General features: G+C 43.3%; 1 protein-coding gene across 5 annotated transcripts in view; it reads left to right on the top strand.

Moving 5' to 3' along the window:
- Nucleotides 1–18,732, top strand: part of LMO1 (LIM domain only 1) — a 64,096-nt gene that overhangs the window by 23,999 nt on the left and 21,365 nt on the right. The window contains exon 1 of one of the 5 annotated variants that reach the window (XM_030039350.1): nucleotides 16,855–17,581. The exons of the other annotated variants lie outside the window; for them this stretch is intronic. Coding sequence (XP_029895210.1) covers nucleotides 17,530–17,581 — 52 coding nt within the window. The 5' untranslated portion in view covers nucleotides 16,855–17,529. Of the gene's footprint in view, nucleotides 1–16,854; nucleotides 17,582–18,732 lie in introns of those variants that run through there. 5 annotated transcript variants of the gene reach the window in all.

Below are 18,732 nucleotides of genomic sequence, written 5' to 3'. Positions count from 1 at the left end.
TCTGTAATACAGCCCCACTCCTCTCTCTAATAGACTGCTATGATGTCCATGACTTACATCCCTGAATTTTCATTACTGCTACAAAGACTTTTATGCACTTTAAAAGGGAACAGATGGATTCTTCCCTATTTTGGAAGAGATCATTCGTGCCTGTCCACCTTCTCAAGTTCACCTATTTTCATTACTTTAACTTAAAATGATTTGTGGAGCCTTCTGAGCTCTCAAAATTAAACTGGAGCCTGAATAAGATTTGAACCTAGATTTTCCTCATCTAACCTAAAGTAGATGATAGCTTCAAGGAGAGGACCCAGAGAATAGTTCATTTTGGTTATAGTTCAAAACAGTAGTCAGTCTGTTCTTTCCCACTGTGCTCTTTCAGAGTTGCTCCAAGGAAGCTTACAAAGAGCCCTTCTGAGATTGAAGTGGGAACAAAGTGCTAATTGTTAAATTATCTTTTGTCCCCCTAAACCTAAGGAAAATCATCTGAAGGATGTTAGTTGCATACAGAGTATTTCTGTCTCCATCCAGTGTTAAGTAGTCTGTTTTAGAAAACCTTAGTTTTGTCCTTCGCAGTTCTCAATAGGCTTTTGCACTCCAACAATATGGACTCTAGCAGGTGGCACTTTTGGCAGATGACCTCTTCTCGATACCAGGATGTTCAGAAGTTGGCCTTTCTCGTCTTTTTCAGAACTATTAAAATAAGAGGTGAAGGGCAAATGTACTACTAATAGGGTGAAGATGCACTAAGATCTTAGACCAGAAGAAAATCAAAATATCGGTTTCCAAAGAATTGAGTAACCGGTGAAGAGCGTGGTCTAATAGCTGGGTATGGTAACTAGCAGCACTTCTCTCTAGAAACAAATGATGCAAACTTACAAGAGCGGGTCTTCTGCTGTGGCAGAGGTTAATTATACGAGTGGTTCTGCAACTCGCAGGCTTTTTCTTCTGCGCTCTGCTCACATTTGCCTTTCTGACGTGAACTGCAGTAATACGCACAATTTACGTGTCTCTGTCTGATTTTGGTTAATTGTAGTAGTAATTACTAATTTCCAACCCTTGACCTGCTTTTTTAATCGCATTTTTTAAATGATCTTTTTGTGCCATTTTAGAATTTGGTGTTTGGTTTTTAATTTAGATAAATTATGCTAAAGTGTTCTTGAGAGCGCTGCACGCTGAGGTCAAAAGCTTTATCTGCGCAGTGCCCATTTTCTTTAACCTATTTTAATAATCATAGCCGCTTTCTTTAATGGGTAGCTTTTGTCTGAACTATGCTAAATCTGTCCTGTTTAGACCAGGCTGCTGATGTAGCAGTAAAACAAAGTGCTGCGGAGCGGCCCTGAGGCTTCGGGATCAGCGCCTGGGTCAGGGAGGATCTGGGGCCGGGTTTCCCTCCCGGCACAGCTCCGAGCCCCACAGCTCCCAGCGCTCCCAGCCCCACAGCTCCCAGCGCTCCCAGCCCCACAGCTCCCAGCGCTCCCAGCCCCACAGCTCCCAGCACGCCCAGCCCCACAGCTCCCAGCGCTCCCAGCCCCACAGCTCCCAGCGCTCCCAGCCCCACAGCTCCCAGCACGCCCAGCCCCACAGCTCCCAGCGCTCCCAGCCCCACAGCTCCCAGCACGCCCAGCCCCACAGCTCCCAGCGCTCCCAGCCCCACAGCTCCCAGCGCTCCCAGCCCCACAGCTCCCAGCACGCCCAGCCCCACAGCTCCCAGCACGCCCAGCCCCACAGCTCCCAGCGCTCCCAGCCCCACAGCTCCCAGCGCTCCCAGCCCCACAGCTCCCAGCACGCCCAGCCCCACAGCTCCCAGCACGCCCAGCCCCACAGCTCCCCTAACCTGCGCCTCCGCGAACCGCCCAGAGACGCGCCGTGGGCCTGTGGTGCTCGGCAGCCGCCCCGGGCCCGATCTTCAGCCTCCCACCGCCAGTTTGGCTGCGCTCGCGCCTTGCCGGCCTTGCGTGAAAGCCTTTCCCCTCCCCTTCTGCCAGTAAGTAACAGGCAGGCGCCCATCGCGGCTGGCAGCGGCCGGGGTCCCTCGCTACCCGACGGCACCGCCATCCCGTGTGGGCTGTGGGACGAGCGGGGCGAGCGGCTCCCGGCCTTACGGCCTGCTGCGTCTCCCGAGCTGAGGCGTCGAAGGGGAGCTGGCACTTCATCCCCCCGCAGAGCGCTGGCCGGGCGTCGTCGCGGGCGGCAAGGGCTCGCTGTCAGCCGTCTTGCGGGAGGGCTCCCAACGTTTTCTGAAGGGACGCGCTGCTTTGTCCCTCCGCTCTCCCCAGACGCGCAAAAGGGCGTACGTGTTTTCGGGTAGAGGGGCAGTTTGCTTTGGGTAAGGGTGTATGTGTTTACAGGTAGAGGGGCAGTTTGCTTTGGCTGTTTGTGGTAAACTGTGCTAGATTTTACGCAGACCGGTTTTCCCACCTTTCTCTCCTCCTCCTCCTCCTTTTGCTTTCGATGGGGAAAGTTTAACAGGGTGTGATGTTTTCGAACTTGGAAACAGGCATTAAAGAGCAATTAGCTGGCCGGCCTCCCTGGATAAAACAGAGAAAGCTTGCCAAAGATGATCTTGTCTTTAAACATTTGTACAAATCTCTTGTCAAATATAGAAGTAATTGCCTTTTCCCCCCCCTTTTTTTTTCCTCTTTCCTCTTTCTTCAACCACTTTCAGTCCTGCATCTGGTTTAATATAATGGGTGTTTGCATGAATGGCTTAGTTAGCCAGGGTGGTAATAAAACACTTTAAATTTATTGTGACATTTGGATTTAATTAAAAAGTACACACTTAGAAAAGTAAAACATAATGTGTAGAGGGAGTCAGGAAGATTTTCTCCTTTTCTTCCAAAAAGCTAATTAGAGTTGTATTTTAAATTGTTTATGTGCTGCTAATCATTGTAATAAATCATTTATACTGAGAAAGACACACTCTAATGTGCTTGTGTAACTGTTTATGCTCTCAAGTTTCTATCATGAACAAATTGATCTGGAAGTGAATTTATTAACCACTAGGGAAGAAATCATTAGTGCTTTCTCTAAATATTCCCCAGGTACACTTTTATTATAGTAGTTTACTGTTTTAAGTAAAAGTAACGTTACAGGGCCTTGGTTGTAATTATGATGCAAATTGACTTTCCATCATTTAAAAGGAGGGAAAACTGCCTTTTTGCTGGTAATATATATCTATGTCGTATATGCCAGACAGTGTCACAGCTTCCAAAGGTTTTTTGCTGCAAACAAAATGTAAACTCGTGTTTTCAGGGGAACTAGTTGTAGGGACTTTATGGAAGTTTTAAAATAATCCAGTGGAAAGTTTAATCTCTCTAATCTACCTGGCCTTTGTTAAAGGATCTTAGGTCAAGGTAAGCAGAGCCCATCACGTTAAATCTTTTGCATCTGGCAGCACACTTAACACTTACAAAGCAACTTGGTGCTTTCAGAGTGCTGGAGACCACTTCGAATCTCTTGGAGATAACTAGCATTGCTGTTCTCCGTCACCGGTGAAGACACCAATGCAGAGATTTTCATGCAGGAGATCAGTAGCAGAACTGCAATTATAATCTGAGATTTTCTGGTTTGTGGCGCATTTCTTAATCCAAACTGGGGAGCTGCTGGCATCCCAGCTCTTCCCGAGGGTTTTTAAGGTGGGCTTGTCCTGCGAGTCTGGAGGTGGTTGCGGAGCCGAGTGCGAGGGCGTAGGGAGCCGTGGTCCGTGGGGATTTGCAGCCCGCTGGCTGGCGCTGAGGAACAGCTTTCATATTTGGAGGTGTCGCTGAATTAGTTTTCAACACCCGTACTTCCCCCATGGTAGTAAATTGCATTTCCCGCCCTGGCCAAGAAACCAAATCTGACCATCGAAAGCTCCAGTTAATACTAGTAGGTTTTGTGGGTGTTTTTTAAATTTAGCTGCTATTATTTGAGTACTGAATTATTTATTTACAGGTCTAGCATCAGGCCACCAGGCGGAAATACCTGCAACATGTAGATTTATATAGTTGAATAGATGGTTAGGCATTCTTATTTGAAGTCCTCAAAACTGTGAACTACAGTGTAACTTGATGGGGAGGTTTAATTTTCTATGGGATAGTCTTAATTTAAAAACAAACCAACCAACCCCCACAACTAACTGGAGTTCCAATGTCTGGTAAAGCAAACAGTCTGCAGCTCTTACCGGCAGAGAAAGGAGAGTCAATATGAGTAAAATTGTTCTTTTTAATGCATATATTATTTGGAGGAGGTGACTTAAAAAGGAGAGCGGGGAGGATGCACGTGGAGCCCATGAGAGGCAGCTGCAGAACGCAGTGGCACCAGGAGAGGAACGGAGCCAGGGTTACGCTGGAAGCAGAAGCAAGGACTGCTTGCACCTTCACATGGGAGCTTTCCAAAATCACTGGCTGTGGAAGCTGCAAACCACTGTGCTGAACTGCCCCTGGGATTTCAGCTTGTTTCTCCTGCAAAACCTTACTCGGGCCGTGCGTGTGCTCCCACCCTTCCCATTTAAACCTTCGGTCGGTCTGCATGTGAGCTGTCTCCGTGCTCGGTGGAGGTGTATTGACTGCTTAACAATTCACGTCAGCGTTTCCACAGCTGAGAGTGTTTGAAGGATTTGATGGCTGATGTGTGTGTGCAGGTATGTGAGAAAGACCTCCTGTTGCCTCGAGGAGTTAGGCACCGGGCTTTGGGCCTTATGTATCCGCACTTTTATTTTTACTATTTTTTTTAAATATAGTGCTTAGCTGCTCATGGTTGAGTTAATGTTAGTTTTTCTCCTTAGCCTTAGGGAGGTTCAAAAGTGACAAACGCTTGTGTATCAGTCCTGGCCACATGCATGCTGTGCCACCAGCAACCTGTAGGCATGTGTGTGTATGTGTGAAGAATTTATTGGTACTTCAGTTACACAAATGTCACCGAAGTGGCTTTCTATTTCTAGATTTTCCCCCAAACAAGCAGTTTTCTCTCACAAGATCAAGATGTTTATTTTCTGTCTCCTTTTAGACAATATTTCTGACGTGTTGGTTTAAAATCCAGTAACATTACACACATTTTGCTTGCAAAGTGTGAATTTTTTTGAGACTTCTAGCTATTCATTTTTCCAGAAACCTACTATACAGTGTTCTGCCACATTAGGTTTCCCTAATAATCCATGGGAGGATGTGATCAAGATCTATTACTGCCTCTCGACGTGGACGTCACCAAATTCTGTGAAGGAGCTGTAGTGGCAATTCGCTTTGCTGTTTGCAGGTGTTTAAATCTGTATTTGGAAAGCCTTGCTGTACTAACCGGGCTTCAGAACTGTAAGGAATCAAAGGATGTCTTGTGTCTTCTAGGAAATGTGGATTTTTTTTTTTTTTTTTGTCATCTTTAGATCCTTTTATGGCCATTTTCAGAGCGAAGTAAGAGGCCTTCAGTCATTTCGTATTCTGCTGAATCTGACACTTAGAAATGTAAACGTGTCTATCAGAATGCCATTAATTGAGAATAATAAATGTCCCTTTATATGCAAAGTCTTTATATAGAGGTGACTCCTGCTGCGATTCCTGAAGGCATTTTTCCTTCAAAGCACAAATATATCAGCACTTAAAGCAGCATTTGATATCCTCTTGCCGTTCCTGCAGCCTGAGCCTCTGCATTGCCATGGCTTATCTTTCTTCTCTCGACACTTTTCAAGGTGTGCCATATTCAAACGTGGACCTTCTCTGCAGAAGTGTCCGTGAATTAATGGAACTCAGAAATAGCCAGTGGCAGTTTTACAGAAAGTCCCAGAATTCAGAACTGGCTTGTCCTTTGGCAAACAGAGGGCGAGGGAAGGGGACCAATGCAGCCACATAATAAATGTAATTAATGGAACAAAGTTGGTGCCCATTTACCCCAGTGGAGCCAATGAGGACAAGTTGTTCTCTGCCACCACTTGCTGTGTAAGAACAGCTTTTGTGTGCAGTCTGCTCATGCAGCTTTGAGCTTGTGTAAAAGTGTTAAAGCATCTTGAAGGATACAAACTGTATCTGCAAGCTACTTAAATACATAGCCTTGGAGAACCAGGTCTGTAGGTTTTTAAAGCTCTGTTGTAATTTCAGACTTTCTTAATAACCTTGATGCATACCAGCCTGGTAAGATTCAATACCTCCTCTTTAAGCTTCATTTTTTTCTCCTTCCTTGTTAAAAATTCCTTGCACCTAGGCAAGAAATTACCCAGCTTGACCCTTCTAATTGTAAGACTTTTAAGATGTTGGCATCCCAAAACAGGGGGACAGTGGCTCTTGTGTGACGTGGCAGGAGCTTTTCCTGGGTGTGCGAGAGTGGTTCTAGACTGCAGAAATGCTGGGGAAATTAGCACTTCACAGTTTAGGATAAAAATGAGGTAAACCCTGTTCATGACGAGCAAAAGTGAGTAATGATTTTAATATATTAAGGTGTAAGAGGTAGGGGCACAGGATCACTCTGATTTTATCATGTGGAATGGGAAGAAGTGGTCCCTTGGTTTAACTCTTCACTGCCCTCAGAGGAGGGTAATGTGCAGGTATCCATGCTGATTCAGACCTTAACAGGGTGATATATAGTGTTGCAATGTATTGGTTCAAGTAAAGCCACCAAGTGGAGCTGTGATGAAGCCATCCATGAACTGCACACCAAAGACTGATCATTCTCTGGTGTTTATAATGCAGAACATCTGTCTTAAATGCTAACTAACTTCCAAAATATTGCTCTGTGTGCTGATAATGTGATGCTAACTGTGGGATGCAGCTTTACCATTTTTTATGCTCTGTAACAAAAAATACGAGCTCAGGGGTATATGAGTATGATAATACATTAACATAAAGTACACCTTTTTCTGGCAAAAATAGGCATTCCTCTCACCACAACTGAAGAGCAGAGAGGATATTGTCTGTGGAGGTTTGCATATTGTACTGCAAGTGTATTTTGACACTAGAAACTGAAGAAATGGGAAACTAGATATGTCTGGGGAGTAACTACTAATCTAAGTGTCAGGTTTGATACTGGCAGACTCTGTGGAACCAGTAGCTCAAATCTCCGGAGGGCTGGCAGAGCCCTTGACCTTCGCAGCAGCAGATGAACTGTTGTTATTGCTGAGGGCTGACCTCGGAGAGAGGGATGGTCAAATCTTAAACATGGAAGTGGTGCCTGTTTTGCATAGATACAGGATGTCTCAGAGCACTAATACACAGGAAGCGTTGCCCCTGATTTTCTTGGCCATTTAAACAGTGCTGTCTGCATGCTGCCTGTTGGCTTCACTTCTCTCTGGAGATGGCCATGTTTCATCCCTCCGGTTGTCTGTGGTTGCAATATGGGGGTCTCTAGGCAAAGGAAGTGCAGTGTCAGCACTGGATGCGTATTTTAAAAAATTAAATTTTCTGATTGTTCAGGCTGTAGAAATAGTTTGTGGTGGAGCTCATTAAAAAAAAAGTAAATATTCTGGAGGTACTCCACTTGCATCATTGGTGATATCATATAGAAGTGACAAGTTTTTGCTTCCCAGAAGTCAGCGTGTCAGTTGTGAAATCAACTGTAGGCCTTTGAACACAAGGTAAGTGTCCATCACTTAAAGTTGGCCAGCTGTCCTATTGACAGACTAGAGAGAGCCTAGCAAGTCCAATGTCAACCCAGCACCATCTTAGTGGCGGCACATACAGGGAGAGGCTGAGGGAATCGGGTTTTCCAGCCTGGAGAGGAGAAGACAACGGGGAGGTGTCACCGCCGGGTGGTGCAGAGACAACTGAGCCGAACTATTCTCCAAGGGGAGCAGAAGCTCTCACCTGGGAGAGGAATTCGTGCCAGGCACTTCCACGGGAAATAACCCATGTCCCAGGCAGCTGTCGGCAGGGGCAGGCAGCGGGACGGTGGGACGGGCGGTGGGTGATACAGTGATGGTCCCGCTATGACACTGGGAGGAGGAACGGGCTGTCAGCTTCCCGGGCTGCGTTGGCTTTCAGCGCAGATCTGCCACTCCTCTTGTGCTGCCTGATGGACCTGTTTGGGACTGCGGCCAGGTTTCAGCGGCGGTAGGTTTGGGAATGAGGTGAAAATAAGGCTGAACCTGCATAAAAAGTGAGAAATCTCTGGAGAAGTCTTCAGCTGTTTAATTCTCCGAAAGCAGCGGCAATTGCACACCCGGCAGTTGCTGTGAAATTGCTGCTACGGATAACCAAAAATGGGATAGATTTTTTTTACTTGAACTTTGGGGTATCTGAAATGCAGATATCTATTCTTTTTCACCCGATTCCTCTTTGTAAGCAGTTCAGTTAAGGACTCAAATGGATCTTGGGTTTTGCAAATACTCATTCACATACTTCCATTAGGTATTGGAACCAGAGCAGATGTTGTTTTTCCTTATCAGATTTTTGGTTTGCTGTGAATTGGGAATAAGTACACTAGTGGTATATAAAGACGAAGTAAAATAAATTAAGATTTCTGTATGCACATTATCACTTCAAATACTGTTAGCGCTGAAAAAAAAAAAAAAAAAAAAGACCTCCTAGCACTTGAAGTAACAAATTACTCATCTTACGCTTTGCTGTGGCAGATCATGGCTTGCTTTAAAGTAACATTCTTTTTTCCTGTGCTTAGATAATTTAGACACTCCTCTGAAAAGAGGTACCACATGGAGTGCAGTAGAGTTGAGGTACATTGGAGAAAAGGATTACATTTTGCATGTGGAAGCAATCAATGTAGGCTATAGATAAACGACATGGGTTTAGAGCGATCATTGCTGCTACAGCTTGATTATTTTTCTCAGGGACAGGCGCTGACTCTCTCCTTCCTTTGAAGAACTACTGTACTTGTGTCTGCACCATATTTTATATAGCGTTTGTGCTGACTTCTGTTCTTCCACTTCCTATGCGCCTCCCTTTCTCACCCAAGAGCAGGATGCTGCAATCATGTAACTTCTAAGTCTTCAGCAGTGGCAACAGGCCGCTACAACAGGTTATGACAAGGGCACCCTACGGCCTATGAAAATACCCATATCGTGCACTTCATGCATATAAAAGCGTCTGTTCCAGAGCTTTAAAAATGAGGGTTGCAGAGAGGCTGATGTGGTCTTGGGAGCAATCAGAGCTAGGAATAATGTAGGGTTGTTCAGGAGCTCTTTAGGTTAATAAGCAAATGTTTGTAGCTGTTTCCTCGCTGAAAGGTGTGCTGAGAGCGAGCTGGGATTGTTCCCTTGACCTGTGCAGCAGAAAAAAGGAGGCCATGGCAGGGCTGGAGCCGTGTGCTGGGAAACCAAGGCTTGCTTCTTGTGTTCCAGCTAGATGTCCAACCATATTTCTCGAGTACTGCATTCGCTTTATGAAAAGGCAAGGCAGGGAAAGAAGGAGTCTAATACGATTTGGAAGTAATAAGGTGGACTTTGCAGCAGTCCTGCCCTTAATGACTTTTATTCTCACAAACCCGGTTTACAGATATTTATAGTCTGTGAACTTTTTCTTGAAATACCAAAATATTTGTAGCTATTTTCTTTTTTTTCTTTTGAGGGGGAATGAATTACCTGGTGTCATTTGACACTGGTGGATATGTTTCTTTCTTTGATAAAGAGCAAATTTTCTTTAGATTCAGTTTCTTGAACACGTAGGAAAACGTATAGCATTGAAATGCTAGGAATGCATCTAAATAGGCAGTGTGAGGTGAAAACGCTCCCTCCACTCTAATTGGCATGGCCCGGTGAAAGCCAGCTCGTGGGCTGCCTCCCTCGCCAACTGCCCAGCCTCGTGGCAGATTGACATAATTCCCCCGTCCCTGGGGAACCATAATAGAGCACTCCCTGAAGTGCTCAAAATCCTGAAGGGAAATTAGGATCTCTGTTTTTTGGGTTTTTTTTTTTTTTTTGTTAATGGGGTTTCTGGAGTGCTTATGTTCATCCAAAGGACTGGGGGCTATTAAATAGAGGGGGTTTTAAAGGTTTTTCTAATTGCCACACTTCCTCCTTCTCCCCCCCTTTTAAGTGGCTTTGGACAGTTGCAGAACTTTGATTTTAAATTTGTCTAATCTCTGGAGATATCTAGGTAGGGAAAACTATTGTAACTGAAAATGGCTCTGATTTTTTTTTCCTTTCTTTCATTTTAATAGATATGTTTAGTCTACTTTAAAAGCTTTCTGGAGAACCTTTTATAAATGGCTAATTTAAGCTTGTCAGGTTTTAATTATAATCTCTCTATACACAAGTTAAGATGCTTAATGCTAGTGAAAAGTTCTGAATACAAAGCAAACCTGTGTCAAGTTGCAGAGTACTCTTACCCGTCTTAATTGCTTCTGGTCTGAACTTTAACCTTAACTCTCCCATCTGTCTTACACATTCCCTTCTCTCATCGCAACCACTTTCCTTCTGTAGAGTGCTGAGGATCTGTCTTAATTCTGCAGGATTTTTAGTCCGGCAAAAACCTGCCATCAGGCTGTGGACGTTCAGCTCCTTCTTTATCCCACTGCAGCATGATGCATGTTCCCGGAGCGCAGCCCTGCTGCCCCGAGTAGCCCGGAGTATGTCCTTGCCCCTGCTAGAATGGGACTGCTATAGAAGCTATAGGAGAAGTGCCTTGGGTCCCAAATATCGTGACAACTTCTGGTCTCAGTTAAAATATCCTCCCAACAGCATCAGTAGTGCTTTTTGTTTGCAGTTTTATGGGTGTTTTCTTAGGTAGGTTATTTCTTTTTAGAACTGTTGTCTGCCTAATTTTCTAGCCATGACCCAGCCTTTGTGGGAAAGGTTAGTTGCATCTTTTTCTTAGATAAGAATGAGTTTCATTCAAGCTTAGAAAATTAGCCTTGAAAATACTCAGTCAGTGCAGATTCCTTCTGGAGAGTGCATTTAAAAGTTTGAATCCAAAATTGATTTGGAAGTACTCTAATCTAAAATAACCCTGATGTTAGCATTGTTGTGCGCAACTCCTGCTAGCCATGGCGTTCCGGTTCAGCGCACTGGCACACAGTTCCCTGATGCTGTGAAATCGAGACTCATCTGGAGATACAGACTTTTCTAAAAAGGATTGCAGGGCACTTAAGACTCCTTATTTCATTAGTTCAGTGAAGGAGTTCTTCTCAGCTGTCGGGAATCTCATGATGAGGTGGACAAAAACTGAGCAAATCAAGCGGTAGAGACTCCCATGGAAATGGAGCGGAGGAAGAGCTGCTCAGTAGGTTTTTTGGCCCAAAAGTGTAGTGGTTTTGGAGCTGAAGGTTAGTGGTTTAGAATTTGTTTTTAGTCTGAGGTTTCAGGCAAAGCATTAGTAGATACAAATCCGGGCCAGACTTCAGGAGGTACGTTTCAGGAGGCTTTCGGTTCTACACACTGGGGTAGGTCATATGATATTTTTTTTCATCGTTTTTAACCAAGTGTAACCATCGGCATCTTCACGTCTGTTGGTGAGAATTAAATGGAGCATAAATAACTGAATTGAAGAGCAGACTTCCACTTTAAGGGGGTCGGTTGCTGCATGAAGCCGTAGAAATGATCTAGAGGAGCAGGATGCATTGAGGAAAAGAGTGAAGTGTGAGTACCATCCAAAGTGCAGGCAGCAGGTCATAAATTCTTGTAGTGGTGGTGGTCTGAAATTCAAGGAATAGGATTAGAGAGCTACTGCAGGTTAATGAAAACTGTTCCCTTAGGATCAGCTTGAATTCAACTCAGTGGTCAACCGTAAGAAGAGGAATGTCTTGTGCAATTCCAGCTTCTCATCCATATTCTGAAGACTGCGATGCTCCTGAATGCTTAATAGAGTAGAATATGCTCTGTTACGGTATGTTTCGTATGACTTCTAAGATGCTTTAATGCAAACTAAATGTCATGCTGACTTGCCCCAAACCCTTAGTGCTCACTTTATTCTGGAATATATGGTGAATTGCAGCAGAGTTTTCAAAGCCTTTCTGGGGCATTTCACAAAAAAAGAAACACAAGAAAAAAAAAAAAAAAGTCTTGCAATTTTACTTGGGTGTTTCCTGTTGTCCAGGGTAATAGTGTTTAAATCCTGTCTCTACACGTCACCTCAAAGGAACTCATTATAGAATGAATATACAACAGCTTATGCCAAGAAACCACTTTTAATTCTTATCAGCATAATTTCTTGTAAAGAAGGGTAGCATTAATGGCCAGCTGTGGCTTGTGAGCCCTGACTTAATCAGTTGTGAGTAACAAAAATTAGTTTGAGGCATATAGTTACTAGCCAACTGCAGCTATAACAAAAGTTTAATGAACAGTGTTGCACTGGGGTCCGCATACCTTTCCCTGTGAATGAAAGGGGAAATGGCCAAGAGCAGGACTTTCTCTGTCCTAATTGTGGTAGCAAAATGGGGTAGAGTAAAATCTGTAGATGCAAACTGTGGCTAAGTAAGGCTTAAGCTAGACCGCAGTGAACGGAAGAACAGAAGCAATGAAAGTATTTAGTCTCTGCTTTCTGTGTCTTTTCTATCTTCATGGCATTAAGAGAACAACAACTTTAGTTGGTATTATTTGCAAGATACAGCAAGTTCTTTCTGACAAAATTCACCCTGCCCTTTTTCTAGTCGTGAAATATTAAGCTGCCGGAGTAGCTGAGTGGGAAGGGTGCAGTGCTCTCTGGGGTCAGCGGTGGGATGGGAAGGATGGTTCCAATTGTTGGTAGGCTATACCTTGTATAGACATCGAGGGTCTTTGTAAACTGCATGCAAGGCCAGGATATCCAGGGACCTCCTGTAGTCTGAGCATCTGCATTACAGAAGTCACGGGCTTTTGTCTGGTCATTCTCAGACAGGAGCTGTAATTGAGCAAAATGCACTCCTGTCCTTTTTCTGGCTCCTGCTAGAAAGGGCAAGACAGTGCTGGTTTATACTCAAACTCTCCTCTGCCTCCCAACCACCTCTGGGTGGGCAAAGGAGTTTGGAAGGGAGCAAGGCAAACCTTTTAGGAGCTGGTAGTAGGACTTTCAAAGTAATTTCAGGCCCCCGAAGTCTGGCTAGGCATTGCTATATTGACTGCAGGTGTAGTCCAGAGAAAACCAGTAAAGTTGCACTAGATGTGAACCGGTTTTGGCACCTTTTCTGAGACACGTTCATGAACAGCTGAAGCTTACAAAAGCACCTCCGCAAATTCCATGGCTTTCCTATGTTGCCAGCATTTCAGGAGGTTGTATAGTGTCATTCAAAACTTCAGAGCTTGCAAAAGGTTAGGGTATTGTTTATATCCACAATGATACAAATTCGGCTTCCAAAATCAGTAATTATTTATTGGTTATTTGTGCAGCGATCGCCAATGCAAAACTGAGATTGAGAGTCTCCACACCCGGAGACTTAACACGGAAACTTGGGACTGTGACCACCTTGGCCCCTCTCTTACACAACAGGAAAAACATAACACTTTGAAATATTGGGGGGGGGGGGGGGGGAGGGGGGGGGCAGGATGCTCTCTTAACCTTGGTTTTTCTTTGCTACTTTCATGAGACAAAATTCCAGTCTGCTTTATTTTTTAAGTCATCAAACTGATTATATATTGTAAAAGATCAGTGTTTTCATGGGTGAGTAGTAATTACTGAGTAATGGCTTAAAACATTTCCTGAAGGAACATAAAGCTGTTTTTAAAAGTCAAGAGTACATTAAAAGGATTACCATGTAGATTTGATTTTTAGATAACACTAAAATGGATCCCAAATGGACTTACGAAAAGGGATGCTATCTCTTTAATGGAAAGTGCATGGTCTGACAGCTCAGCATGCAAATGGTCCTACAAAGGACTGTCTGTTGTGTTTTTTCCTTTCAACAAGAAGAGAAGGAAATAGCTCTCCTTGCCCTTCTCCTTTCAACTTTTAATAGCAGATGGGTTGGTCTGGTTTTGTTAGGGAAGGGAGAAAAGGCTAGATTTGGGGAATAACTGCATCCTTCTGAATCACCGGGGAAGTGTATTTCATGACTTCTAGAAGGTCAGCAGCAATTGTATCTCTTACATGGATTGCATTAAGTAGACAGACTCCCTCTGAATTCTCTATAGGTGAATCTTTACTCGTCTCTTGGAAATGAAGAAAATACGCAAATAAATTATAGTCCTTGTATATTTATTGTACTAATCTTGTGCAGGGCATGAGCATCAATGCTTGGCTTTGCAATAAGTTTGGACAGGGGCAGGAGGGGCTGTTAGTTTCATACTACAATAACTTGCAATCACTATAGCATTTGCTATTTCAGAGTTGCCAGCACAACTTTCTGGTGATTGATGGTGTAAAATATGCTTTCGGCCTCAGTAGGATTTCTTCAAGAAACATTTAAAAGAGTATATTCATATTTCATTAAATACAGAGCACCAGGATTCCAAATTCTTTTGTGGTATTGCACAAATTATTATAGGCTCCAAAAGTCTTGAGAAATTTCTATAAGCCTGTGAAAGCTTTAGATTGGATAGTCATCATTGCCTGCATTAAGGCCTGTGACAGATTGCTTCATCAGTGTACACAGAGCAGAACATCAAATGGCCATTTGGCAGTGGGCACTGAAATTCTATTAAGGTTGCCGAAAGCTTAGGTTGACATTGTATATGTCTGCAAAGAGGCAGAAGAAAAGATGATGATGATGATGATCGTGCAATGATATAGTTCTATTCTCCTTAAAATATTCACATATATAGCGTACCAAATCTGTCAGGGTGATGTTAATGTTTCACTGCTAAACCTGAGCTCTGCTACATCGCACATCTTTGCTTATGTCTTGAAACCTCAGTAATAATATGTTAAACAGTGCATTTTAACTGGAAGATGAGAATTGTGTAGTATTTCACGCGTGCCTGGAAATAATTGACTTGAGTTTTTACTTCTCAAACACTCTTTGGGATTTTTAACTTGATATAGGGTTTTTCGTTGCTTTTCGGAAAGGGGAGGAACAAAAAACTCCCTGTATTTAACATTGGTACATAGGTTATTCTTCAATGAGCTGGAGAGCAAAGAATGAGTTCTTACCTTTGTGGCCATTTGACTCGGAGAGTCTTTTTCCATTAGGTTGCTTTGACACCCAAACCCCCTGAATAGAAAACTTAAGCTTAGTGTCTTTTCAGTGGTAACCTGCAAATTGATGGAACATTGAGGAATACGGGATAAATTTCAGGCTAGTCATCCCTAATAATAATTTTCTCATCTGTGATGTTCTTATACTGCTGGAAAGCTGGTTTGAGGGTAGCGTCTCCATTGCCAGACTTTTCTTCTACTACAGACACTGAAGGAGGGAACTTGCCACCTAAAATCAGGACCTTTGCCAGACTGTAGGATGCTAAATTGTGACTAATTTAGAAAACTTGATCAGAACGTTCTCAGACTAGGTTGAAGGTGGAAGAAATTTGCATGTCTTTTTACTGTTCCCAGGGCTTCCAACAGTAAAAACGGATTTTACTGAAACACTATATGTGCTAAGAATAAGCTTTGGACATACGCCAATTATGAAAAATTAAAGCTCAAACAAGCATATTTTATGAGCACAGGGAAAAGGTTGCTTACCGGAATGATTTATAGAAACTGTTTTGCCGCAACAATTCTTATGGTTTGCGTTTGGTCCTGCCGCCATGTGTTCCTTTATAGCTACAGGTTGTCCTCTGGTAAGAGCAACTCCATAATAGAGTCTTACAGCAGGTACTGGAAGCCTCAAAACTTTTGGGGAAAATGAAAATCTAGATTCTAACCCTAAACCTTGGTCCTGCTTCAGAACAGTACCTTGGTACAGATTCAAATGATGCTAATGATTATTTTGGGTATCTTGGTCTATCTGAGCAAATGGCTTGAAAACAGGGTCTCTGCATGGGAGACTGGAGGGGCGGCTAAGCCACTCATGAAGCTTTGGGTCACTTTTAGGCAGCTGAAACTGCCAGGGGACACTAGACTCTAAAATATGGTTCTCTAAAGCTTGTCCGGAACTATAGGCCAAAAAAAATTGCTGCGTTACTGGGAGGAGGACTATAGCATTTTTAAAATAGAAGTAGTGACCAAAATGTTGTTTCTCCTATTAACTGCCCTCTCCAACTATGGTTTTTGCCATGCTTGGGAAATTTGTTCAGTAATGATTCAGAGAAAGAATACCACAAATGAATTGCTAAAGCCACTGTAAAAATCATCTGCTGTATACTGCAGCATGAAACTGGAAATGAAAAAAGACGGTGGTTACTCATTGAATAATTTTGATGAATGGTCTAAGGCTTGTTCATAAGCATTTAGTTGCAAGCACTCGGTGTTCCAAATGTAACGTTTTAATTGGATATACAGATGACATGATGAGTTTCACCTTGCTGGCCACAATTCTTCAAATGAAATTCTTGGTGAAGATGCCCGAGACGGCGTACTCTCAGTTCAGTGGAAGTGCATGGTTTAACTTGTTTCGCAGGGTGTAATATTCATAGAAGGTGAGTAATACAATACTGGGAACACAAAGTGAGTTTCTTTTTAAGGGAATGAAATTCACTGCATCTTTTTGGCAATGAGTGTCTGCATTTACTTAAATGGGTGATGCAGGGCTCTAATGCTTTTAAATGATATCAGATCCTCTGATAAAAGACATAAGACTGCAGCTTATTTATTGTGATGAGACAGGAGTTAATAAGATTACTCCTACTCTTCAGTTACTTTTTCATCTTTTGCAGCCAAATGCTGGGGTTTTTGTTAGCAGGCAAAAGGAGGTCAGCTCATTTAAGGAGTGTTCATGCTAGAAATAAACATTTTTTCCCTCAAGTGGAACTCAGAAACCTAGGTTCAATTGCCCAACTGCCAAAACTCCGGTCTTTAAACCAGAATTGCTTTTAGCACTGGAATGCTGCATCCCTATAATAACCACTTACATAAATCACAAAAAAAAAAAAAAAAAAAAAAATTAAAAAAAAAAAAAAAAAAGAGAAGAAAGAAGTGTAACATAAACCTGCCATAATTGTGGTCTTTGGCAGAATGGTTGTTCAGCAATGTGGTAACTGTGTCTGAAAGGCACTGCTCAAGCAAGAATTTGTGGTGGAGAATGAAAACATAATTCCAGTACTATGTTGCGCAAGGTGCTGTACAACTGCATAGGAAGCACTGCGCTGGAGTGGTTGTCACAAACCTTTCCGAGTAGATGCATTTTGTGTGTGTGTAGTCACCTGCTTTGTTGTTGAGCAAGCTTTTATGGAAAAAGTAGCTAATCTGAGGAAAAGTTTTGGTTTGTTTTTTTAAAAAACGAGAACAATAACAACAAAAACCCCACCAAAAAACTTGCAGAGGGAAAGAGTTAAAGCCATCTGCCTGAAAGCATTGTGTAAAACATACACACAGTGTTGGGGAAATAAGCCAATTATGTGTGCTTCACAGGAGGTGGGGGACTGACCTTTGTGTATAATTAGTTCTTTTATTTAAAGCAAAGATTTTGAATAGAATAACTAATTAGCTGTCATAAATGGCAAATTGAAGATTTTGGCCAGATTCCTTGGGGAGTGTGGGAGGACGTCCCTCCTCCCACCCCGTACTGTACGCTCTGGCTCTCCTCATTAGGGTTGTTTTTAGTTCTCTGCAGTGGTAATGAGGAGTGCAGTGGCGGCACTTCTCGGAGCCCCCTCTAACAAGGCATGAAATGCAGGTGGAGGAGAACCGCCTTCAGCTCCCGACGCTTCCACTCGGCACATGTGGGTGTAGCGGAGGGCTCGGGCGGGAGAGGGGGAGGCCGAGGGGGGCTGCGGGAAGTTGGAGGGGGGTCTGAAAAGTCACGGTGATATCACCTGCGTTTTATGCTCTGGACTTGACTGTATAAAATACAGGCAAGCTGCAAAGCCTCGAGGCATATATCATTAGCTAGCAGTCCCGCATTACTCTTTCAGACCAATTAACCTTTAGAGCTGCATTAAAGAAATTAGGTGGTGAACTTCCATGCTTTCAGAGGAGACCAGTAGCTCTCTTGCAGACCAGAGCACTGCGGAGCCGTACGCCGTAGGACCATTGCAGATAACTGTTACTTAAAAGGTCTACCATTTATAAAAAGTTCCCAGGCTCTCTTGGAAACGAGGCTTTATGAACAGTGCCCTTAGAGGAACTGCAGCTGATTGCTGTGTGAATAGAAATATCAGTAAAATGGCTTAGAAAAATTTAGAGGTGTACTTAGTGGACACTTGTGTTATAAAGCCAGCTGAATAATTTTACAGAAAGACCCCGACTGAGAAGATACGGGCTGATTAAAGCTAGTTTGTCCGACTGTGAACAGAAGTAAAGTTTAGATTACTCACTACAATAACAGCCTCTTTTGACACAGCCATAAATTTCAGTATGTCCAGAGGTGGTGTCTATAATTTTTTAATGTACATTGGAGCTCCGAGCACTCAGAACAGGCTTTGTTTTGTATTTACCAGCAGCAAGTCTATTAAGTTGTAAAGGGCAAAGAAGGGAGTGTAGGTAGCCAAAATTAGAAAGGCTTCATGTACTGTTTCTAAGAAAAGGTAGCGATGGATGGCTAGCAGCAGGAGAGGAGAGAGTAACTTGATGGTACTTGCAGAATTTGGTAATCAATCAGCATTCGCTTTGTGATCAACTATTTATGCGGGTGAGTGTCCAGCTGTTAATTTTTCCATTTCTGTGACACTACTTCTCATTTTCTAATCCTCACCCACAGCGCACACATGGAATTTGTCGAAGGTGAGCCCTTTGTTTCTTGACAGCCCCGGTTAGTCACCACATGCCCCTGGTCAAATTGAACTAGGTATCTTGGCATTTCTTGGTAAGTACTGGGGAAAAATCTACATAGAGAAATGAAGCAGCATCGCCGTCTTGCAGTGGGGAAATTTCC

The sequence above is a fragment of the Aquila chrysaetos genome, chromosome 16 (genome assembly GCF_900496995.4).
Source record: "Aquila chrysaetos chrysaetos chromosome 16, bAquChr1.4, whole genome shotgun sequence".
Taxonomy (NCBI): Eukaryota; Metazoa; Chordata; class Aves; order Accipitriformes; family Accipitridae; genus Aquila; species Aquila chrysaetos.
The sequence above is the reverse complement of the archived record's forward strand: the minus strand, read 5'-3'. Positions and strand labels throughout refer to the sequence as shown.